Source organism: Lampetra fluviatilis, chromosome 52, assembly GCF_964198595.1.
Source record: "Lampetra fluviatilis chromosome 52, kcLamFluv1.1, whole genome shotgun sequence".
In the NCBI taxonomy this organism is placed as follows: Eukaryota; Metazoa; Chordata; class Hyperoartia; order Petromyzontiformes; family Petromyzontidae; genus Lampetra; species Lampetra fluviatilis.
In genome coordinates this window covers 3,529,545-3,554,619 of record NC_136326.1, presented here as the reverse complement: position 1 = coordinate 3,554,619, position 25,075 = coordinate 3,529,545, and the positions used below count along the sequence as shown (strand labels likewise).

At 49.8% G+C, this 25,075-nt stretch overlaps 1 protein-coding gene across 1 annotated transcript in view; it reads right to left on the bottom strand.

The window, feature by feature from the left end:
* The window catches only part of LOC144949094 (uncharacterized), a 63,087-nt gene that overhangs the window by 16,914 nt on the left and 21,098 nt on the right, over positions 1-25,075 (bottom strand). Inside the window, exons 4-14 of the mRNA XM_078878934.1 lie at positions 15,839-15,908; positions 11,865-11,923; positions 10,794-10,877; positions 10,386-10,523; positions 9,715-9,914; positions 7,748-7,829; positions 6,104-6,262; positions 5,000-5,146; positions 3,933-4,074; positions 1,457-1,569; positions 266-523 (exon numbers count right to left, since the gene is read on the bottom strand). Of these exons, the coding sequence (XP_078735060.1) occupies positions 266-523; positions 1,457-1,569; positions 3,933-4,074; positions 5,000-5,146; positions 6,104-6,262; positions 7,748-7,829; positions 9,715-9,914; positions 10,386-10,523; positions 10,794-10,877; positions 11,865-11,923; positions 15,839-15,908 (1,452 nt within the window). The remainder of the gene's footprint in view (positions 1-265; positions 524-1,456; positions 1,570-3,932; positions 4,075-4,999; positions 5,147-6,103; positions 6,263-7,747; positions 7,830-9,714; positions 9,915-10,385; positions 10,524-10,793; positions 10,878-11,864; positions 11,924-15,838; positions 15,909-25,075) is intronic.

Below are 25,075 nucleotides of genomic sequence, written 5' to 3'. Positions count from 1 at the left end.
GAGATGACTACAATGACGACAATAACAATGACGCCAGTGACGTCAATGATGATGACTTTGATGATGACGTTGATGACGACGACAAAGACGAGATGACTACAATGACGACAATAACAATTATGCCGATGACGTCAATGATGATGACGTTGATGACGACGACAAAGATGAGATGACTACAATGACGACAATGATGCCGATGACGTCAACGATGATGACGTTGACGACGACAACGACGACGGCGATCGCGAGGTGCCAACATGCCCACCTGCGCGCAGCCCTGCCCGCGGCTCAGCCGTGCGTTCTCGGCGGCGAGCCGCTCGTTCTCGCGCTCCAGCTCCTCCAACTTCTCGTCCAGGATGGAGAAGGAGGGAGTAGCTCTGCGGGCGGCCGTGCCGTCACCGCCACCACCACCGCCGTCGTCGTAGCCGTTGTGCCGCCCCGCCACGCCGGCCACCTCCTCTCCACCGCCGTGAAGCGTCGCCACCGACCGCTGCCTCTGCGCTTCTTCCTGAGCGCTCTGCAGCTGCGGTTGTTCAACGAAGCCAGGGTCGAGGTTAGGGGTCAGAGTCCCATCTCGAAGAGACGCTTGAAACGCATTGTTTTTGGCAATTGTGCACGCACGTCGAGTTTCTTTCACGCCGTACGTAGCCAACCGTGCTAATCGGAGGCGACGATGACGTCAATCATGGGCAATGTGTTGGCAAAGGAGACTTGGGCACGCGTTTTTGTTCTGCCAAAAATACTGAGAAAATTAAAATCCGTCAAGACGAGAATCATTATTTATCGTAAATGCGGCAAGCTACGATTCGAGTCATGGCCACAAATGTCGTAAGTGAGAACGTGATCGTAAGTCAAAGCGAATGTGAGGGGGGAGGGGGGGGTTTGTCCTCTTCAGGTTGTTACCCTCACTCGCGAACAGAGCTGCTGCCAAGAGGAAAAACGTCACCGCCCCCCACTGCAACCGACCAACGGCCTTGCCAGGAACACGACCCTCTTGGATCGCGGGGGGCGATGCACCCAGCGCCAGAGGTCGCAACCGGGTACCCGATAACCGTACCCTACCCGATACCCGGCTACCCGTACCCTGCCGGGTACGGGTACCCGTTTGCGACCCTGGTGCGGCCGGGTACGGGTACGGGTAGGCCGTGAGTCACTGGTGAGTAACCGTTTGTCACTCATTTCCCAACGTCTTGTCTCTTCTCACAATTCAAGTTCCTAGAATCAACCCACCCGCGCCTGCAACATGGCTTCATCCCAGAGGTCGCAATCAGGTACCCGATACGGGTACAGCCGGGTACGGGTACGGGTACCCGTTTGCGACCCTGGTGCGGCCGGGTACGGGTAAGGAATCAAAACCCGTTTGCGACCTCTGCCAAGCGCTCACCGTCACGCCGCGGAAAAGACGAGACGGGAGAGGGGGGGGCAGGTAAAAAAAAGATGGGCTCCCCCCACTCACTTGCGCGCTCAGCTCCTGCACGGAGCGGTGCAGGGCCAGGTTCTCCCGCTCCATGCGCAGCAGCTGCCGCGAGGCCGACTCGTTCACCTCCACGCTCAGCGAGTTCGGCGTGGCTGCGCGTGCACGCGCACCCAGAGACAGACGCGCTCACGTGTAGAATATCCAAAGCACATCCACACGTATACAGCAAAACCTTGCATTGCGAGCATAATTCGTTCCGGAAACGTGTTCTTAATCCAAAGCACTCGTATATCAAAGCGAATTTCCCCGTAAGAAATCATGGAAACTCAGATGATTCGTTCCACAACCCAAAAATACTGCATTCTAATAAAAATGATTAATACAAAATCACTTTTTATATTTTTATTATTTAAATTTAATATAAAGTCATCAAATTTATTAATTACATTTAATCGTGGCTGGTGTGAGGGAGACGAGAAAGAGGAGAGGAGGGTTATTGTGTAGGACGACTTTCACTTGCAGTACAGTTACTAAAGAACAGTCACTACACTTGGACACAAAATTTAAAAAATGCTTTACGCACACACACACGTGGTCACAACACTAGAGTAAACAGTCTACGCTCGCACGGATGTTGTCTATACGAGTGAGGCACGCCGACTGAGACCGAGCATGGGAGACGATTACCCACAATCCCGCAGCGAGAGAGAGAAGAACAATCGGCTCAGTTGTGATCACGTGACGCTCGGCAGACAAAACGTATACTGTACATACTACAGTACTCGTATTGCAAGACCTCGCTCGTTTATCAAATTAATATTTATTTAAAAAATTGCTCGTCTTGCAAAACACTCGCAGACCAAGTTACTCGCAATCCAAGGTATCACTGTATATAGGTATGTTATTGGCAGTAGCACTGCTGACATCCTGGGTTCTAATCCAGATGAGAAAAAGAGCTTAGCAGCTCATCGGATTCCTCCAGTCTAAATAAATATTCTGATTCTGATGTATAGCCGACTTTATATTAGACACACTGCGCGGCATCGCGTCACCGAGCACGGCATTGATGCCGCAGCCACACCACAGTGACCTTTGACACGAACAAAACGATTCCTGGCTCGGCCGTGGTAAACTGGGCCAAGTAGAGTCGAAACTCCGGGCACCGGGTTCAAAGCGAGGTGCGCTAAGCGCCGTGCCATCGCTGTGCCCGCCCGTATCTTTTTAAAAGCTATAGATACTTTTTATTTTACAAGGTAAGGCCCACTGAGCTGTGTAGATCTTTTTAGAAGCGACCTGGCTATCACAAATGATAGCTCAACGAAGTGGCTTATCGCGTGGAAAGTTATAGCAGCCAGATACTCTAAACGTGTGTTGATTCTAAATGTGAAGGGAAAAACAGGAGGACCCGGAGAAAAATCCACGCAACAATGGGGAGAACGCGCAAACTCCAAATATACCGGCGTCAGGGTTGGGATCGAACCCACGACCTCCTGTATACGAGGCGAGGTAGCTAACATCTCACCACCACAACGCCCCCACACAAATAATGAGGCATTAGAATGCGGCTCACGAACCTTAATCTGCAGCTCTGCACGTCGCACGGTAAATGATTGTAAATTCATAACCACTGGCATTTGTAATCAGTAATTTGCAGAGCTGTTTACCACTGCTTTTGCGCGTGGCCTTGAACCAACTCCAGCAAATACTTCAACTGCGCTGCGGTACGCTTGCCAGCTGCCAAATAAAGGTTTCTCATTCACCGTTTAAGTTTGTCCATGATTATCGGCTTCATTCGCCTATATCCGTAACACTGGCTGAATGATACAATACAAAGTCCAAGTGATTTCCTGTTCAAGTGAGCATTGAGTCGGCAGTCATCTCCTGTTAACAGCCCCGAGTCATGGTAGGGGTGCGTCCATCCATAGACAAAAACACTGTCGACTTTCCCGCAATACGGTACTCGACTTTATCGACCCTGGAGAGATGATGGGCCGAGTCAATGATCCCACCCAGAAATTTCAACTTGCAAAACTTCCCACTGCGAGCCACTGCGAGCCACTCTCTCAATGTTGGAGCTTTCGTGACTGCAGGAATTATTCTTTGGTTCTTTCGGTACCATACCACGTCGTTGTCCACGCATTGACATGCTAATTTTTTCTCTGCCCCCTCCCTCTCTCCGCCCCCGCCCCCCTCTCTATATTTAAGGCCCCGTCACAGAGACGACCTCTCTCTTTGTGCCGATACGTGTTCTCTCTCTGTGTGTATCTTTATGATGTCTGTCTGCTTATATGTCTGTCTATAGTTTTCTGGTTAGATTTTTGTTGCTATTCCTTTTATACCTGATGATGATTGCTTGTGTTGCAATCGAAACGTCGTAGAGCCACTCTCTCTCCCGCCGAGTCACACGGTGCAACTGTTTTACGAACGCGCTGTCACTCGCCCACTTGCCACAACAAAAAAACGTTCCCGTACCCCTCTGCTACAAACGGTCAATGGGGGGGGGGGGGGGGCGTACAGGTGAGGCCGCTGGCATGAGTCAGCCGTTCCAGCTCGGCCCCGAGGTGCGCAGTCTCGTTGAGACTCCGGCGCTGGGCAGACTCGAGCGCCAGGTGGTCCTGCGTCAGCTCCTCCAGCCGGTGTCGCTCCTCCTCGCGCTCCTGTAGGACAGAGGCAAAGGTGCCCCACGTGGCCTTCATGAGAGTGTTGGGGCAAGTGGTGTTTAGCGAGCGCCTGTGAAGGCCGGGATGAGTGGCCAGCAGCACGCCCCGCCTGTCTGTCTTTGTTTCCCCCAGTGCTGATGTGTTTACACACCGCAGCGTAGGGGAGGCCCAGGACCGCAATAGTACACAAGTACTGTACTATTTCGATTTAAAGCTTTCGTGACTGTAGGGATTCATCTTCTTGGTTCTTTCGGTAGAAGGGAAGTAATAAAATAATAAAAATAAAACATAATAAAATAATTCTCACAACGTTTCGGCCACAATGCAAGCAGCCGTCCTCAGGTGCTTGGTGGTGTTTCATTCTTCACCTGAGGACGGCTGCTTGCGTTGCGGCCGAAACGTCGTGAGAATTATTTTATTATGTTTTATTTTTATCATTTTATTACTTCCCTTCTACGTGACTTTACCGAAAGAACCAAGAAGAAGTACTGTACTGTAGATGGACATGCTGAAGACTTGGTGAGAGCTGTCACGATCCTGAAATTAAAACTCTCTTCTCGTGTGAACGAGTCTGGGAATGACTTGAATTACCCTCGCACACACCTCGACAGCCAAAAAATGTCTCCCTTGAAGAGATAAAAGTCATCCTCATCGGCTGATATGATCATATGTACGATAATCACATGTATTACACGGATATCAATACAGCAAAGACAAAATCCCCCCATTGTATCCTGAACATACTGTTGGGGCAATTTCTGTCGGCAAGCACCTATGAAGGCCGGAACGGCACACGAAGGGGGTGGGTGGCCAGCACCCCGCACGGCCGCCTTTGTCTCCCCAGTGGCGATGGTTTTACACGCCACACCAGCTGCTCATTCGAGTCGATGTATCAATACAGCACGCACGCACGCGCGCGTACCGTCTCCATGTGCAGCAGACGCGAGCTCAGAGCTGCGTTGTCGCGCTCCAGTTCGTGCTGGCGAACCGCAAGCGCCTTCCCCGCCTCCACCTTCTCCTCCAGGAGCGCCTTGGCCTCCAGCAGAAGAGCGTTGTCCTCCCGCAGTTCCTGCGGCGAGCACCCAAGCGAAAGGCGGAAACATCACCAAGTGAATTTGGGGTGGGGGGAGGGGTGGGTCGGTGGCTAAGGAGGTCAGAGCGCTGAGCTGGCATGGCTGAGGTCGCCGCATTCGAATAAAATTGGTTCCGAAGTGTAGCGGAGGTGATGGCTTCAGCCCGTTCGCCACACAAAAAAAAAAACTCATCGCATTAATATTGTTAGGTTTTTTCGGTAAAGTCACGTAGGTAAAAAAATTCAAATTAATAAAAGTAAAATAAAAACACTTGATACAGCTATCGTGCTGTGACTGTTCCACCTGAAGACGGAAGCTTGTGCTGCCTCCAAAACGTCGTGATTTTTATTTTATTTTTATTAAAAAAAAATTTAACCTACGTGACTTTACTGAAATAACCTAAGAATATGAATCCTTGCAGTCACGAAAGCTTCAAATCTAGAATCATCGCATTAACTTTGGGTTTAACCTTAATTTGGCAGCTGTGAGAATAAAAAAAATTGCAGTTTCATTTCCAAGCGACGATGAACATTTTTCCCGAGTCTCTGGCCCCGTGGATCCCGATGCAGTTGCATCGTGCCTGCACGCACTCGATAGCCAGGCTGCCTGGCTTCTGAGATCCGATGAAGTTCGACGCATTCAGGGGTGACTTGGTCGTAGGCAGAGCACGCAAGTTTTCGCCGCCACTCGTGATCCAAGTGCGATTTTCCACGTTGGGCCACGTTTTGAGAAATAAAGAAAGAAAATAAATTGCCTCAAGCTTCCGTCGTTGCGCGCCACACTGCCTGCAGTAGAGCGCAGCAATGAAAGCTCGAGAATGGAATTGCTCGACACGCGGCCCAACCCAGAGGATCACACCTGGATTGGCTCATAGGCTACCAAAGAAGTCATCATTCACAACGACCGAGCCGACGAACGAATGCCCGGATGAGCGAGCGAGCGAGAGAGCCAACCTCGACCCGGCTCTTGTAGAAGTCGGCGTCGCGCAGCCGTTCCCGGAGTCGCCCCACCTCCCCGTAGAGCCGCTCCGCTCGCTCGGCTCGCTCGTGCGCCGCATCCAACTCATCGCGGTACGCACGCGCCGAGCATGCCTCCGACACAAGCTGAGAGTTCTGTGGAGCGCCCACGCACAACAACAACAATGAGAACAACAGCCACCGCTTGCCACCATGTGGCAGTGACATCACTACAGCGCTTGCCGCGCCAGTCTAAGAACACTTTGAGGCCACGTGCAGCAGTGTCAAAGGCTCTCGTCGCTGATTGGACATCACCAAAACAGGCGCAGGTGCCATGGGTTGACCGACTCAGATGACTGGCAGTTGGCCCCAAGTCAAAGATCCCCCGTGTAGCGTGAACGGACTGTTGGGGCAAGTGCTGTTAGCGAGCACCTATGAAGGCCGGCACGGCACACGAGGGGGTGGGGTGGCCAGCACCACACCCAGCCACCTTTGTCTCCCCAGTGGCGATGATAACACATCGCGCCAGGTACTCATTTGAGGCTGAATCGACCTAGGGGAGGCCCAGGACCGGTTCAGATAATCGTCACTGTTGTTGGCCGTGAGCGGGAATCGAACTCAGGTCGCCGGGTTTGTAGTGCAGCGTAGCGCTAACCGCGACACCACTGGCTCCTTCAGTTGGCCCACACACACACAAACACACACACAAACACACACACAAACACACACAAACACACACACACACAAACACAAACACACGCAAACACACGCGCGCACGCACTCACACGCTTGACCATCGGCAGCCGTCGCCGAGTTTACGAGAGGACAGGAGGTCACGTCTTGTAAATCCTGGAGTTTATGTTCCGCAGAGTAACGGTGAGCACACACTGGACTTAGGGAAGAGGGAACGCTTTTGCCGATTTTGTCACATTGCTCATCCTTTGTGCTTCTTCTTAGCATTGCGTTTCAAGCGGTGTGGCAACAACGATGATTTAATTCATCACAACGACATGCCGCCGTGCAGCGGCTCACGCACGGGATTCACGATGCAGAGGCCGCCGGTTCGATTCGAACGCCTAGGAACGGTCGTTTAAAACAAACGGAGACAAGTTTATGAAATCCACCCCTCGTTTGTCCACCCAGAAGTATAAACCGGAACACCGCAGTTAGTCCATCAGCGTATAGTGGGGCAAAACGTGGGCACTTCCACCTCTTCCAAGTTGTCTGGCCGGTGCGGAAGAGTAGGCCAAGTTCATCTTCGGGAGGAGGGCTATGTAGTGCATCCTCTAGCGGAGGCCCTTCCGCCAGCGGTAAGGTGAGCAAGCAATTACAGGGCTGCACCTTCATCAACCTTTTACACGGGGCATGAAACTTTACACGAAACTTGACGTTACTATTTAAAGATGCGTTGCATTAGATCATCGAGCACGGCATCGAGGCCATAGCCACGCCACGGGTGACCTTGACGTTGTTACAAACGATCCCAAGCTTGGCCGTCACAAAACTGGGTCGGCTTTGTGCAACACAAAGAGGAGCTTTGGCCTCGAGCTGGGTGGCTAATTATACCGTGTGCGCTCACAATCAATCTCGGGGAGGGAGGGAGGGACCGCAAGTACCCGGCGTGCCCATGGACTCTCTAACCTCGTGGCGGAGTCGCTGAACCTCGGAGTGCAGCCGCTGCACATCTTGCTTCACGTCCGTGAGCTCCTCCTTCTTCTCATCCCTGCGCGTGGGGTGTGGGAGTGAGTGGCAAGGGGTACCCGTCACGTGTCACTCACTGGGTTTTACCATGACGACAGGCGTGGGGAAACCTATAAGGGAACCTTTAGCCCGCGGGCCAGACACGATCCACTGCATCATTTCACATGGCCCACATGATGAATAGAAATCTATATATAACGCGGGTCACACTTTTTCTGGCATAAGGTATTCCAACGTTTTGAATGTAATTTTGGGGTGCTGATTCCAAATCTGGCATCAGATTTTGTCTATCACATCAGGTTTTTGAGATATCAAATATTGCATTTTCAATAAAAACTGCAGAAGAATGAATGTGGATATCTACATAAAATTATATTATAAACACACTATCCTAGAAATACAGCACCATATTTTAACACTAAAGCAGTCACTGACTCGCAACAACTTGCAATCATAAGTGACAGAGTTAATTTCGGGTAAAATCAATGAAAATGGGGTATGCCGATAGCATAAAAATGAGATGTGATAGAGCAAATCTGAGATCAGATTTGGAATCAGCACACTGAAATTAGTCTAAAACAGCTGCAAACGTCCAAGCCAGAATTTTTTTTTTTGACCAGTGTAATCAGCGCGCATGAGCGAAGATGAGAAAGCACACAAGTACAGCACAATTATGGATGACTGCCGTTTGTTGTCGTTCCAGCACACCTCCGATTAGCGCGGTTGGCTACGTAAGGTGGTAAAGAAGTTCAACACACGTACAGTACGCTACACACTGTTTTCTACTGCTCATTACCCCACGGCATGGCGGCTGTAACATCCGGCCGAATTATCCAGGCTCAAACCCCGCTTAGTTTGCGAGATCTGCTGAGAGCGTACCCATTCCATGGTATTTTGGTCATCGGTGAACTGATAGTTTTAGAATCAAATTATTATTTGGTTCTTTCGGTTAAGTCACGTCTAAAGATAAAATAATAAATTAAATTAAATAATAGAATACGACGTTTCGATTGCAACACAAGCAATCATCATCAGGTATAATGAAATAGCGACATAAAATCTAACCAGAATTAAGATTTAGAATCAAACATATAAAAAACACGACAGGGGTAGAACACGTCTTATTTGCAATGAAGTGGAGAGCGATCCCTAAAAATACACACAAGACGCGTCTGGCAAAGGCTTGTTAACCGTAATAGAAGGCGAAACGGTAGTGGCTAAAATAAAAACAGACATTAATAAACTTGTATTTGCGTGACACCCAAATGTGACCGATGTGAACGGGCAGAGTGAGATCCTGTTGCCAAAGGCAGCCGAAACAAATTAGATCCTGTCGAAACGAAGGTCAAATATAAAAACTACATTTGCGATTGCGCGGTCAGAATTGCTCTCCCGCAGGACCGCTCCGCACGATGCCCGATGCTTTAGGTAACTGAATGTTCCTGAAGAAGCTCTCAGCATGCGGAGCGAAAACGTCGGACGTGGCGCCAAACATCGCGCGGTACAACCCGAAAACACGCCGGAGAGTGTGTACAGCAACAACTGCGAAAACTTACACGGCGGTCATAACCATCTTCACCATGGCATCACAATTACAACCTCCTCCAGGTCACACCCCTTTTCGTATTCCAAATGTGGAGGAAAAAAAATGGAAGACCCGGAGAAAAATCCAAGCGACCACAGGGAGAGACACGCAAACTCCAAATATACAGCAGCAGGCGTCAGGGTCGGGATCGAACCGACGGACGGAGATGGAGCGACGAAATCAGCTATTGCACAGGTTGCCCTGGGGGATTATTACATCGCAGCAGAGCGCGGGAGATGGCGGCGGTTGGCAGTGGATTTGGCCATGGCCGATGTTGACGACGATGGTTTTAAACATTGGGACGTTTGAGAAATGTGCTCACAACTCCTGCTGCGCCCGCCGCAGCTTGACGTTGCTCTCCGCGGGACTCGCTGCGGCCTTGTCGGCGGGGCTGCCATGCTTGTCCCAGTGGTTCGCGGCGGAGCCGGGCGGATCGGCAGCCACCCCGTTGCCAACCGACGCCGCGGGTGGCTCTGGCGCGGCACGGAGACGCTCCACCTCCAGCGTCAGATCCACAACCGTCTACGGGGAGGGAGGGGGGGGGGAGAAACGACCGTGCAACCGTGCAACCATAAAACTGTGCAACCATGCAACCGATGTACGCGCGTGGTACGTGGACGCTGCTGCCACCGTTGTGCGGACCGGTCGGCGCACTCGACTTTGCCCGTTCGATCTCCCGTCGGGAGTCGTCGAAGCATCGGTGCAAGTTTTTCTTAAACCGCGCCGCCACCGCCGCCCCTTGTGCAGTACGCAAATCGGTGCACAACCGCGGTTGGTCGATGGGCAGGCCGTGCACGGTGGGGGTAATGGGGGGGGATGCTCCCACTGTTTTTCAAAGACGTGCAGCCAGCGTGGAAGAATAAAACCAAGGAAGCTTCTTAGAGAGGTTCTGCAGAGAGACCTACGAGTGGAGGGCCCTCCCGCCTGCCTGTTGCGGTTTTTAAAATCACGGCGCATCGAAGAGATTTCTCATTCCCCCCCCTCCCATCTCACCTGGGAAAACGAGTCTCTCTCCTCCACGACGCCTCGCAAGCGATTGGCCAGGCTGCTGTGACTCGGCAGATCGGGGCTTTCTGCAGCATTGGAATCAGCCCAGTGCAGATCAAGGACATTCTCAGGGTTGTGGGTGACCTGCGTAGAGGTGGGAGACGAGAACGACACGCAGTGACGTCGTGAATTCGTGCACGCACACGTGGTTTTTTTTCTCACACAGAGCGTTTTTGTCTTTTAGAACTGCTTTTTGTATTTTAGTTTGTTGTCCATTCCCCCCCCCCCCCACGTGCATTTCCAATCAGTACGGTCGGCTATGTGTGATGCGGAAGAAGTTCAACACACATACGTGTACCGATAGAACAGAGGGGGAAACGCGAGATGCGCGAGGGTTAAACGTCAAACTCTTACCTCCTTGATATGGTTAACGATCGCCGCCTGGGTCTCCAGGTCCAGCTGAGTTATTTTTTCAATGAATGCCTCCTTCTTCTCGCACTGCGGTGGGCACAACGACACCGTGGTGGGCACAAGGACGCGGCAGATCGGAACGTGCAACGCTTCTGATAAAGAGCTATTATGGCTCAGTGGGCCTTATCTCGTAAAAAATAAAAATAAATGTTTATATCTTATGGGACCCTTTTTGCCAGGCACAAAAATAATGAAAAATAAAAATAGGTTTTACCCTTTCTGGCAATACAACATGAGTCAAGATGTTCAAACACCAAATAGAAACCTTTTGCAAGGCAGCAATTCTGCATTAACCACGCGTACCTGTGGTGAACATGCAAACAAGCTAACATGCTCTGATAATTATCGATGCGTCGTCTTTGAAACCGATTGGCCTTTAGGGCCTAGTCTCACCACCAGTGTTAGACCAGAAGACGCCACAAGACAGCAACAAAGACAATGCAAGCACGAGAGCACTTAAAGCTTGGGTCGAGCAAGTTAGGGGCCGTCCATAAATGACGTCACGCGATTTTGGATGATTTTTGATCCCCCCCTTTGTCACAAGGCGTCACAAAAAGTCAGACCCCCCCCTCAAATATGACGTCACAAAGTTCTGCCCCCCCTAAAATAAAACATGCTTCAAATCGCTTTAAACTATTGTCATTGTAGTGCGTATTTAATGTGCCACTGCACTCTGATGTTGTAGGAGAAAACATTTATTAAAAAGTCTATTTAATTAAGTAAAACGTGTTGTCTATATTTATTTAAAGTTGCGCATTTTGATGTGACGTCACATTTCTCACCCCCCCCGTCACACATAGTCACAGATGTCTGACCCCCACCCCCCCCTAGTTGCGTGACGTCATTTATGGACGGCCCCTTATGTCAACGGGACACTTTTGCCCGTATCAACAATCTTTATTTGAAGCTTCAACAATGATGAAAAATAACAATAGGTTTTACCCTTCATGGCAACAAAGAATAGTGTAGTTCAGGGTGGCGTGTTGTGGGTGGGTGGGTGGGCGGGCGGCTCACCTGCACAGCACACCCCAGCATGAGCAGAAGCACCCTCCTCAGTTCCTGCACGCTGCGCTCTGCTCGGCACCCACAACGACACGGACGACGAGGACGACGACGCGACTCGGGTGAGCGACACTTGCCGAGCGTTGCGTCCCTGCGACAGCCTGCCTGGTGAGCAGAGGTCGCAACCGGGTACCCGATACCCGTACCCTACCCGATACCCGGCTACCCGTACCCGGCCAGGTACGGGTACGGGTAGCCGTTTGCGACCCTGGTGCGGCCGGGTACGGGTACGAGTAAGAAATCAAAACCCGTTTGCGATCTCTGCTGGTGAGCTGTTGCCACTCCCCCACGGGTGGCCTAACAATGCACCACCTAGCCCGGAGCGAGCGTCGCTGTGGTGTCGCGGCAACTTAAAGGAATATTTATATATATATATAAACACGTTATTCTAAGATAATTGGTTTTTTACCCTTCTATCTGGCAACAAAACTGACACCTTTTTTACAAGGAGTCATGTTTGCATAGACCACAATACCTGCAGTCGGAATGCAAACAAAAAACATAACTCTGATAATTTGCACTGTCCTTGAAGTTGATTGGTCCACACCCGAGACAGCTTTCCTTAGAGCCTAGCCTCACATGGGTTGGACCAGATGACGCCCAAAGGCGCACAACTCAAAGACAATGCACCATCAGAGTATGAGAGCTCGGGGTAAGCATCTACACCATGGGAACCTCATTTGCCAGTAAAAATATAATAGTTTTTTTACCCTTCTATCTGGCAACAAAACTGACACCTTTTTTACAAGGAGTCATGTTTGCATAGACCACAATACCTGCAGTCGGAATGCAAACAAAAAACATAACTCTGATAATGTGCACTGTCCTTGAAGTTGATTGGTCCACACCCGAGACAACTTTCCTTAGAGCCGAGTCTCACATGGGTTGGACCAGATGATGCATTACGACTGCAGGTATTGTCGTCTAGGCAAACATGACTCCTTGTAAAAAAGGTATCAGTTTTGTTGCCAGATATAAGGGTAAAAAAACAATTATCATATTTTTTACTGCCAAATGAGGTTCCAATGACGTTATTCTAATTTTATCACGATCGCGATGTCGGATCGCGTGACGCGGCGTCCGATCTGATCTCCCTTTGAGCGGTGTGATCAAAGTGTCAAACCTCACCGTTTAACACTCAGACCTGGAATTTTAGCCAAATTTGGTGCAGAAACAAACTTACCGATGGATTTTTTTTTTGTATTGTGCAGTCATTTGTGATTGGGCTGAGGCCATATACTCACTACACCCGGTTTAATCACGGACAGCCGAAATCACGATTAGAACCCAGGATCTTAGCGGTGCCAGTGCAACGCTCAGACCTCTGATCCACCCGGCCTCAATGTCACAGCCACCAAGACTTTTTTTTCCCACCATACAGCCAAGCCGTGCCGGGGCCTGTGCCGAGCCAGCTCAGGAGGCACCAGGTTTGTTTTTCCACTGCACAAGCCGAGCCATGCTGCCAACGTCACATGCAAACGAACGCATCATTAACCCTGCCCCTGGCCCTGCTTGGCCCCAAGCCAGATTCAGATGTCACGCGAGGCCAGCGTACCTCGATTTCATTATGGCTCGGCTCGGCTCGGCAACTGTCCAGTGGAAATTCACCTGTACGGTGAGCGCTCCGTTCTGGCTCGGCTCGGATGTACCACAGCGACCGTTTCTGTCAGTGGTGGCTCCCCCCATTGTGGTGGAAGCTGGGTGAACACCCCTAAACTCCGACCTTCGTATTTTAGTTTATGCCTTTAGTTTGTTGTTCTCCACCTGCACCTCCGATTAGCACCGTTGGCTATGTACAGTGCGAAAGAAGTTCAACGTACATACCTACATTGGCCAAACAGTGCCGGCATTTCACACGAGCCACAGGGAGGGAGAAAGTCGGACGGCACGCTGCGCACGATCTAATTTCTCATTGGAACAGGGCCACGTTTTGAACCGTGATGCCCCGTGCCCTCCAGACACAATTATGCTATCGTGTGTCCTCTGCAGCCAGGGAACATTGAAAGGGCCAGGTGACCAGTCCAGACAACAACGCCGTGCTGAAGGCTATCAAAGATTTACAAAGAAAACACAGATAATAATAATCACGACTGACGATTGTGCTGATTGTAGTAATTTGAACCTAGGATCTCAGGTCTCAGCTAGTACAGCTGAGATCCTGGGTTTACATTCAGGTAGTTGCCTGTAATTAAAACTGGCTTCACAAGTGGCGGTGAGTTGAAGGTCTGAAGCCGGTCAACCATGACGGCAAAGAATAATGATCACTTTAAATTGGATTTTTGCATCTCTGGGATTCAAGTATCGGTTTCGCTGTCATGCAACGTACATTGCTCGCATATCCTGAGCGGGTGGGAAAGTTTTGCGTGTGGACCAGAGGGTCACTTGAAAAGGGACAACGGAGGTGGGGGGCTCTGTGACGTCCACTTCTGTGGGCCGTTCTCCAAGCCGGAAGGGTTGCCACTGCTCTGCGAAATAACCGAATGGGGGGGCCTCGTCTCCTGGCATGACGCCAAATGAACAATCGTGGAAAAATTGTCAAATGCAAAAAATTTTCAGAAAAAAAAAAACATGAAAGAGATTCATCTTCTTGGTTCTTTCGGTAAAGTCACGTAGAAGGGAAATAATAAAATAAAACAAATAAAACACGATTATTTTATTATTATTTTCTTTCGGTAAAGTCACGTAGAAGGGAAATAATGAAATTATAAAAATAAAACATTAAAAATTATTATTATGTTTGATTTTTTTAATTTTATTATTTCCCTTCTACGTGACTAAAAATAAAACATTAAACATAATTATTATGTTTTATTTTTATTACTTCATTATTTCCCTTCTACGTGACTTTACCGAAAGAACCAAGAAGATGAATCCCTGCAGTCACGAAAACTTTAAATCTAAAAATGAAAGAGATTATGATGATATAAACGCTGACAGCGGTTGAGTGATGGATTCTGTGTTGAAGGCAATATCTACAAACCACCTAGAGTATCCGATTCTGAAGATCAAACATTTTCAGCCACCGATTGTCTGTGTGCGAAAGGTCATGAAGCACTAGTAGGAGCCTGTACGTGGGTGTCCATGTGTACGTGTGACCTGTGTATGCCCTGTGTGTGTGCCGTGTGTATGTGTGCGTGTGAAGTGTGCGTGTGCCGTGTGTGTGCCGTGTGTGTGTGCCGTGTGTGTGTGCCGTGTGTGTGTGCCGTGTGTGTGTGCCGTGTGTGCGTGTGAAGTGTGCGTGTGAAGTGTGCGTGTGAAGTGTGCGTGTGAAGTGTGCGTGTGAAGTGTGCGTGTGAAGTGTGCGTGTGAAGTGTGCGTGTGAAGTGTGCCGTGTGTGTGTGCTTGTGCCGTGTGTGTGCTTGTGCCGTGTGCGTGTGCCGTGTGCGTGTGTGTGCTTGTGCCGTGTGTGTGCTTGTGCCGTGTGTGTGTGCCATGTGTGTGTGTGTGCCGTGTGCGTGTGTGTATGTGTGCGTGTGAAGTGTGCGTGTGAAGTGTGCGTGTGCCGTGTGCTTGTGCCGTGTGTGTGCGTGTGCCGTGTGTGTGTGTGCCGTGTGCGTGTGTGTGCGTGTGTGTGCCCTGCGTGCGGGTTGTGTGTGTGTGCCCTGTGTGTGCCGTGTGTGTATGGGGAGCAGTAGTTTAGCGGTTAGCGAGCGGCGATCATGAACCCGGCAACCCCGCGTTCGATTCCCGCGCACGGCCAACATCGGTGACGAATTCCTGAACCGGTCGTGGGGCCTCCCCTAGGCCGACTCAGCCTTGAACAAGTACCTGGTGCGGTGTGCAAACAACTGCACCAGGCGGACAAAGGAGACGGCCGCGCGTGGTGCTGGCCACCCACCCCCTCATGTGCCACCGGCCTTTTCGGTGCTCGCAAACAGCACACCTGTCCTGTGTACCCTGCGTACCCCTGCCGGGGGCGCCCATACCTGAGTGGGGGTCTCGGGCCAACGCCAGAACGTCCGGAAGCGGCATGACGATCACCTGGTGCAGGCTTTCCTGTTACGCAAACACGCGGGCGCACGCACGTTACACGGGTACGGTAACGACGAGAGGTTCCAATTGGTCGATTGTTTTTTTTTCTCTCTCAATAACACGCTCATTTTCAACTTGCGAAAGTGCCGGCGCGGTATTTCGGCGCGCCCTCGAAGAGAGAGAACGACGGGCCGCAGACGAGCTTGGAGGTCAGCCGCACGGGCGAGCCGGCACGACCAACAGTTTGCCCAAGTTCTACGGTCTCGTATATGCGAAGGTGTTTCAGCCAAATAATTATTTGGCCCAAATAATGGGTCGTTACACGTGGTTGGGAAGGAATCCAGAGCACTCGGAGAAGACCCGCACGTGCGCGGGGACCACACTGCTATCCCGTACAGATGGGACAGGCAGAGTGCACACTTGCTGTACTGCCTTCGCCAGGTGAGCCATGGGTATGATGGGGCTCCTCGACGCCCACAGGAAGGGAATTTCACAAGGCAGGTTTCCCCCCGCCGCTTTGCGCGGGTTCGGTTTTGTGCGATTTGGCGTGCACGTGGCGGATCGCCTACATCTACCCAAGATTGGCGATATTACGCGATTTGAATTCACTCGTACGAAGCTAGACGGTCAGACGTGGGATGGCATTGTTTGCGTGCTGGATGCGCCACCCGTCAGGCAGCTGCCTCGAGCGGTTTCGCTTTGCGAGCCCCTTTTTTTTTTAGAAGGCATCTACCGCATAAAGCGAGGGAACCGCGGTACTGAATTACAGACCACATGCATAGCCACCACCGCCCAAATCTCGCGACACCCACACGCACGCACGCAATAAAAATCACACGCAAGGGTCTAAACCAGCATCGTATAATGGGGACTACATTGTCCTCGACATCCACTCGTGGCTGCTACATTCACCACCCACGGTGTCATACCCAGTTCATAGTACGAGACTTCGTTAGGGTACAATATCAGAACCTTTGTTTGTACTGGAGAAATCCGATGAGCTAGGGAGCTATTTTGTTCTAGAAATGTCCAGTCGGGCATGTTCATCGACTGCCAAACTCGGGTCCGTGTCACCCACTACGGGGCCAACATTTTCCGCACGGACAAATCCTCTCCGTTTAAATAGCCCGCGGGCCACAGCCTTAACTCGGTTACCACCCAAGGAAGCAACGTCACTCGTGGCGCCTCCTGTTTTGTTACCCGGCGTGTGCGCGTGAATTACTTGACAGCCCCACTGGCTCCAAACGGCTATCACAGAATTCACCGTTATTGGCCACAATAAGGACATTGGAACCAACTACGCTGCGGCTGACAAATGTGGTGTGTGGTCTGGGGCTCGTGGACTAAAATACGAATAATGTAAAAAAGGTGTCAGTTTTGTTGCCAGATGGAAGGGTAAAAAACCAATTATCATAATTTTTACTGGCAAATGAGGTTACAATGGTGTAAATGCTTACCCCGAGCTCTCATACTCTGATGGTGCATTGTCATTGAGTTGTGCGCCTTTTGGCGTCATCTGGTCCAACCCATATGAGACTGGGCTCTAAGGAAAGTTGTGTCGGGTGTGGACCAATCAACTTCAAGGACAGTGCATACATTATCAGAGTTACGTTTTTTGTTTGCATTATGACTGCAGGTATTGTGGTCTATGCAAACATGACTCCTTGTAAAAAAGGTGTCAGCTTTGTTGCCAGATGGAAGGGTAAAAAAAACAATTATCACGAATAATGTAGTCACATGCTGTGCACGTGCCCAGTGCCGGATTAAGCTAGTACGGGGCCTGTAGCATATGTTATAAAGGGGCCCTAAAAAAAACACGTAAATATGAAAACACATAAATGTTTAACTTGAATAGTAAAGTAATTTGATTTTTTCATTTGCTATACAGCCAGATATAATACGACAAATCGCTAACCTTAAACACCCAGTCGTTCATAAAAGTTGAAGGCGGTATAGTACTATAGTAATAGAGCAAGTGCAGAATCACTGAACCGGAATTGATAACATATGGAGCTACTTTTGCTACTACGATAATCCGACACTGCACGTGTCTAATCGACCGTCATGAATGTCTCACCACCACCCCCCTCTCTCTCTCCACACACACACACAAAATGGCCAGGAGGAATGTTCCATGAGTTTATCATGCAAATCAGTCGAGGTTCGAGGGAGGGGGACAAAGAGAATCGGGGAAGGTGTTCGACGCATCCGGTCGCAGGTAACCAACTCACAGAACCGGCTTCCTTGTATAAATAAGGGGAGGCGAGATAAGGCTGGCTGGCTGGGTGGATAATGAAGCAGACGAGGGTGAAAGGAGTGGTGGGGGGAAGTGAGTGCGGGTGCGTGTGGGTGCAGTGCGTGTGGGTGGGTGAGTTAGTGGGTGGATGAGAGAGTGGGTGGGTGATTAATTGGGTGGGTGGATGAGTGGGTGGGTGGATGAGTGGGTGGATGCAGTGCGTGTGGGTGGGTGCAGTGAGTGGGTGGGTGCAGTGAGTGGGCGGGTGGATGCAGTGAGTGGGTGCAGTGAGTGCGGGTGTGTGCAGTGAGTGTGGGTGGGTGCAGTGAGTGTGGGTGGGTGCAGTGTGTGGGTGTGTGCAGTGAGTGTGGGTGGGTGCAGTGAGTGTGGGTGTGTGCAGTGAGTGTGGGTGGGTGCAGTGAGTGTGGGTGGGTGCAGTGAGTGTGGGTGGGTGAGTGAGTGGGTGGATGCAGTGAGTGTGGGTAGGCGAGTGGGTGGGTGCAGTGTGGGTGCAGTGCAGTGAGTGTGGGTGCAGTGCAGTGAGTGTGGGTGGGTGCAGTGAGTGCAAAGGGGTGGATGCCGCAGGATATTGCCCTCGTGCCAAAACACAAACGCACGCACGGAGCGCAGCCGCGACAACAAAATAAGTTCTGGTGCCAATGCGCTTCGCCCCGTCACCCCCCCTTCCTCCCTTCTTTGTCACGGTTTGTTGGGCGTAGGCCAGAAACAAACGGCCCCTATCGGAAGGTGTAACGGGGTAAGAGATGAAACAGTTTTTTTTCTTGAATTGGGCCACGGGCTGTAAGAACTTTGGAGGAGAGACGATGGGAGGGAATTCCAGAGTTTATCCACGCGAAAAATACGTTTTGGGGAGTCAAGTTTCAAGTTTATTTTGCTTGACCGGGCGAGACCTCGCGATATAGATTAAGAGTGGGAGACCCGGGGCGGGTCACCAAAACGACAAAAGAACTAGCGTCAAAAAAACAAGCGCGGATGGCTACGTACGGTGCAAAAGAAGTTCAACATACATACAAAAACGACCAAATAGAAAACAGTCCCTGGGCATGGTAGTGGACGTGTCCCATTTTGCCCGAATGTTGGTGGTTCACACCACGCTACATGCACACCCCTCCCCCCCCAGAGAAAACACGAATTCTGATTTGGTATGAAAATAAATAAAAATGCCTCTGTTTATGCGAGTTTTTTTGGGGGTTAGATCACGTAAATATATGAATGTGTCGTCAAACCCGCCACCACCCGACACAGCCAATTGGCAAGGTTTGCCACGTGAACAAAACGTGCCAACTCGTTACTAGTCCAGCACACACACACACGGGTGTGTTGGAGAGTAACCCCACGACATTCACAATTCGAGTACGCCTCTGTTTGCCTACCCATCGACATCCGCCTCTGTTGGGTACCTGTCAGAGAGTGTCAACATCGGCACTGGGGAGACAAAGGTGACCAAGGGTGTGATGCTGGCAACCCCCACCACGTGTGGCAACTAAATTTGCCCCAACAGCACGACGGTGCTGTACAACTCTGTACAGTTTCGATTTAAAGCTTTCGTGACTGCAGGGATTCATCTTCTTGGTTCTTTCGGTAAAGTCACGTAGAAGGGAAATAATAAAATAATAAAAATATAAAACAATACAATTGTATTGTTTCCCTCCTATGTCACTTTACCGAAAGAACCAAGAATATGAATCCCTGCAGTCACGAAAGCTTTAAATGCAAATTTCACTCCTATCGTGTTTGTGTGTTGTTGTTGAAACGTTCTGACCCGCCCTTACTGGACATCTGTGAAAATAATAATACAGCTAGTGCATTAAATTTCGATTTAAAGCTTTCGTGACCGCAGGGATTCATCTTCTTGGTTCTTTCGGTAAAGTCACGTAGAAGGGAAATAATAAAATAATAAAAATAAAACATTATAAAATAATTCTCACGACGTTTCGGCCACAACGCAAGCAGCCGTCCTCAGGTGAAGAACAGGTCTGTCGGGAAGACAGCGTCTGAATGAAACACCCCAGGCTTGGAGCGTATATTCTGTACAGGCTCTTTGGTTCTTTCGGTAAAGTCACGTAGGTATAACATAAAATATATCACGGCGTTTCGGGCGCAACACAAGCGTCCATCATCAGGTGGGAAAGCGACCTATGTGACTATACCGCTGTCACGCACGTGTTCTGGTCGTAGCGCGCACCTTCCGTCGTCGTGATTGTCCGACGTTTCGCAGCACATGCTCGGTGGGAGCTTCTCGTCAGCTGTCGAGACCCCCCCCCCCCCACACAAATAAGCAAACTACCACCCCCACCACGTAACCTACACAGACTGCGTCTACACAGGCAGCAGTAGGCGGTGTACGTATTGTGGGTGGACATGCATGCTGTCGGTGGGTGGTGTTTTGTGAGCGAGTCGGGGAACTCGTGGCCAGAGTTCGTGTTGATGGCAGCGTTCCCGGCGAAAAGTCTCACCGAGTCTCAAAAGCCTCTTCTTTCAAGAGGCTTCTGCAAAGTGCCAATCCACTTTTGTTGAACTAATCATTTGTGTGGCCAGGTCGCTTCTGAAAATGTAAGTTAATACCGCAGTGGGCTACTAGGATGGGGATGGTTTTGTTTTCTTTGCGTGTTCATGGGTGGATTGTTTACCTTTCTTGTACTTTGCACTGCTATCGTGTTATTCTATGAGACCTCCTTTACCAGTGGCAAAATATAGTAATAGGTTTTTACCCTTTCAACTGGTACAAAAACTGACACTTTTATACAAAGGCGTACAACCTTTTGGCGTCATCTGGTCCAACACCAATGGAGACTAGGCTCTAAGAAAAGCTGTCTCGTGTGTGGACCAATCAACTTCAGGGACAGTGCATATAATTATCATTATCAGAGTTGTTTCTTTTTGTTTGCATTTTGACTGCTTGTGTTGTGGTTATTGCAAACATGATCCCTTGTATAAAGGTATCAGTTTTTGTACCAGTTGAAAGGGTAAAAACCTACTACTATAGTGTTATTGTACCGTTTGTTGTTGTGACGTTCTAACCCTGTGCCCCGACTGGACATCTGTAAAAAAAACTGTATAATAGCTCATTCGATTCCTCCCGTATGAATAAATATTCTGATTCTGAAAGTTTTCACAGTAGGGGGCCGGGGGGCGATGTTTATACGTGCAATCCTCACTGAGTAGTTTGCAGATGATTTTTCAGCATTGGGATGTTTGACCAACACCAGTTAAATTGTAGGGGATTTTTTTTGTACACAATAGTAGGAAACCAGAAAACGCAGAGGAAACCCACGCAGAACACACAAACCCCATACGGAAAGTTTCACGCGTAGGAGGCTTTCAATATCAGCCGTACTACAAGTTTTTTTTTGGTTTGTTAGATCGCGTAGATATGTGTCGTTAAACCCGCCACCACCCGAAACAGCCAATTATTAAGGTTTGCCGCGTCAACAAAACGTGGCGATTCGTTACCCGTACAGCACACCGATGTGTCGGAGTATTTGCCCCATACACAAAGTCACACCCGAGCCGGGAGTCGAACCCAGGCTGCCCTTCTAGCTGCGAGGCACGAACGCTGCCACGGTGCCGCTGGAACTTTAGCGTCCGCCCGCGAGTGATGGCGAGTCAGTGATGCGAGCGAGCGAGCGAGCGAGTTGCGTGGAGTGAGTTTGATGGGCACAAGCGTCCGAGTGTGGGAGGATGGTTGGGTGAGCAAAGTGGTGGTGGTGGTGTAGTAGTCACATGACCATCCAAGCAGCAGGGGGTAATGGGGGATTTAGGGGGGGGCGGACAAGAGGCAAGTTCCAAGCCTATGACAGATGCCTGGCTTCTGGTTAGGGAATTCGAATTTGCGCTCCACGCATCTCACTACGCTAATTAAAATCTGTGTTCGCGCAATGTTATCGGCGAATGCACTGTCGGCATCGTGCATTTGTATCTCTCACACTCCGTTGCCGATCATTGCTATCATTGCTCCTTTGTTATGTAGACTAGCCGTAGCTTCAGCCGCAACGACCTTATCATAGTAAAAAAACTACTATGCAGGGGCCTACCCTGGCTCCTCCCCCCTCAACCAGTATATATACAAGGTCGGGTCTCTTGGAATTTCTCATTTACTTGATACAGCAAGCGTGCTGTGACGGTTCCACCTGAAGACACTTTAAAGCGGAATTGTATGTTTTATTTTTATTATTTTATCATGTTTTATTTGAATTATTTTATAATGTTGTATTTTTATTATTTTATGATGTTTTATTTTTATCATTTTATTATTTCCCTTCTACGTGACTTTACCGAAAGAACCAAGAAGAAGAGGAGGCAGTAGCGTTAATAATAGTTTATATATACAAGGACGGTTTTCTTGGGATTTCTCTTTACTTGATACAGCAATCGTGCTGTGACGGTTCCACCTGAAGACAGAAGCTTGTGTTGCCTCCAAAACGTCGTGATTTTTATTTTACTTTTATAAATTTTTATTTAATTTTAAATTTTTTACCCACGTGACTTTACCTAAGAGTAGGATGGGGATGGTTTAGTTGTATTTGTGCATGCGTTTGGGTGATGTGTTTACCTTGCCTTGCACTTTGCCCTCCTGTCGTGTTGTTGTTGTGTTGTTTGTTGTTGTAACTTTCTTACCCCGTGCCTCTACTGGACATCTGTGAAAAGTAGCTCCATAGCTCATCGGATTCCTCCACTATAAATAAATAAACACCACCGATTCTCAAGTAGCAGCAGAAACCGGTCCACGCAAGCTATCACAGGGCATCACGGTCACAACAACATTTTATTTCGCATAGATAGACTTGAGCCACTTTAACGTGATGACATTTTCTTCGGTTTAAATCACAGGCCGCCCGGCCAAAACCTCGAATCAAAACACGCGGGATTATCTGCGGTGTCTGCTCAGCGCCTTAACATTTTAAATCCTACAAGTGTCCCGTTCTGGACGAGTTGCCGAGCCAATGCCTTCTTCAGGTTATCCTCCACACACTGGCCTCATTGGATAGGTTACCCTCCACACACTGGCCTCATTCGGTCCAACTATAGGTTACCCTCCACACACTGGCCACATTGTGTAGGTTACCCTTCACACACTGGTCACATTGGGCTGGTTACCCTTCACACACTGGTCACATTGGGTAGGTTACCCTTCACACACTGGCCACATTGGGTAGGTTACCCTCCACACACTAGCCACATTGTGTAGGTTACTCTCCACACACTAGCCACATTGTGTAGGTTACTCTCCACACACTGGTCACATTGTGTAGGTTACCCTCCACACACTGGCCACATTGGGTAAGTTACCCTCCACACACACTGGTCACATTGGGTAGGTTACTCTTCACACACTGGCCACATTGGGTAGGTTACCCTCCACACACTGGTTAGTGTGTAGGTTACCCTTCACACACTGGTCACATTGGGTAAGTTACCCTTCACACACTGGCCTCATTGTGTAGGTTACCCTTCACACACTGGCCACATTGGGTAGGTTACCCTCCACACACTGGCCACATTGGGTAGGTTACCCTTCACACACTGGTCACATTGGGTAGATTACCCTTCACACACTGGCCACATTGGGTAGATTACCCTACACACACTGGCCACATTGGGTAGATTACCCTTCACACACTGGCCACATTGGGTAGGTTACCCTTCACACACTGGCCACATTGGGTAGATTACCCTTCACACACTGGCCACATTGGGTAGATTACCCTTCACACACTGGCCACATTGGGTAGGTTACCCTTCACACACTGGCCACATTGGGTAGATTACCCTTCACACACTGGCCACATTGGGTAGGTTACCCTTCACACACTGGTCACATTGGGTAGGTTACCCTTCACACACTGGCCTCATTGGGTAGATTACCCTTCACACACTGGCCACATTGGGTAGGTTACCCTTCACACACTGGCCACATTGGGTAGGTTACCCTTCACACACTGGCCACATTGGGTAGATTACCCTTCACACACTGGCCACATTGGGTAGGTTACCCTCCACACACTGGCCACATTGGGTAGATTACCCTTCACACACTGGCCACATTGGGTAGATTACCCTTCACACACTGGCCACATTGGGTAGATTACCCTTCACACACTGGTCACATTGGGTAGGTTACCCTTCACACACTGGCCACATTGGGTAGGTTACCCTCCACACACTAGCCACATTGTGTAGGTTACTCTCCACACACTAGCCACATTGTGTAGGTTACTCTCCACACACTGGTCACATTGTGTAGGTTACCCTCCACACACTGGCCACATTGGGTAAGTTACCCTCCACACACACTGGTCACATTGTGTAGGTTACCCTCCACACACTGGTCACATTGTGTAGGTTACCCTCCACACACTGGCCACATTGGGTAAGTTACCCTCCACACACACTGGTCACATTGGGTAGGTTACTCTTCACACACTGGCCACATTGGGTAGGTTACCCTTCACACACTGGTTAGTGTGTAGGTTACCCTTCACACACTGGTCACATTGGGTAAGTTACCCTTCACACACTGGTTAGTGTGTAGGTTACCCTTCACACACTGGCCACATTGGGTAGGTTACCCTTCACACACTGGTTAGTGTGTAGGTTACCCTTCACACACTGGCCTCATTGTGTAGGTTACCCTTCACACACTGGCCACATTGGGTAGGTTACCCTACACACACTGGCCACATTGGGTAGGTTACCCTTCACACACTGGTCACATTGGGTAGATTACCCTTCACACACTGGCCACATTGGGTAGGTTACCCTTCACACACTGGCCACATTGGGTAGATTACCCTTCACACACTGGCCACATTGGGTAGGTTACCCTTCACACACTGGCCACATTGGGTAGGTTACCCTTCACACACTGGCCACATTGGGTAGGTTACCCTTCACACACTGGCCACATTGGGTAGGTTACCCTTCACACACTGGC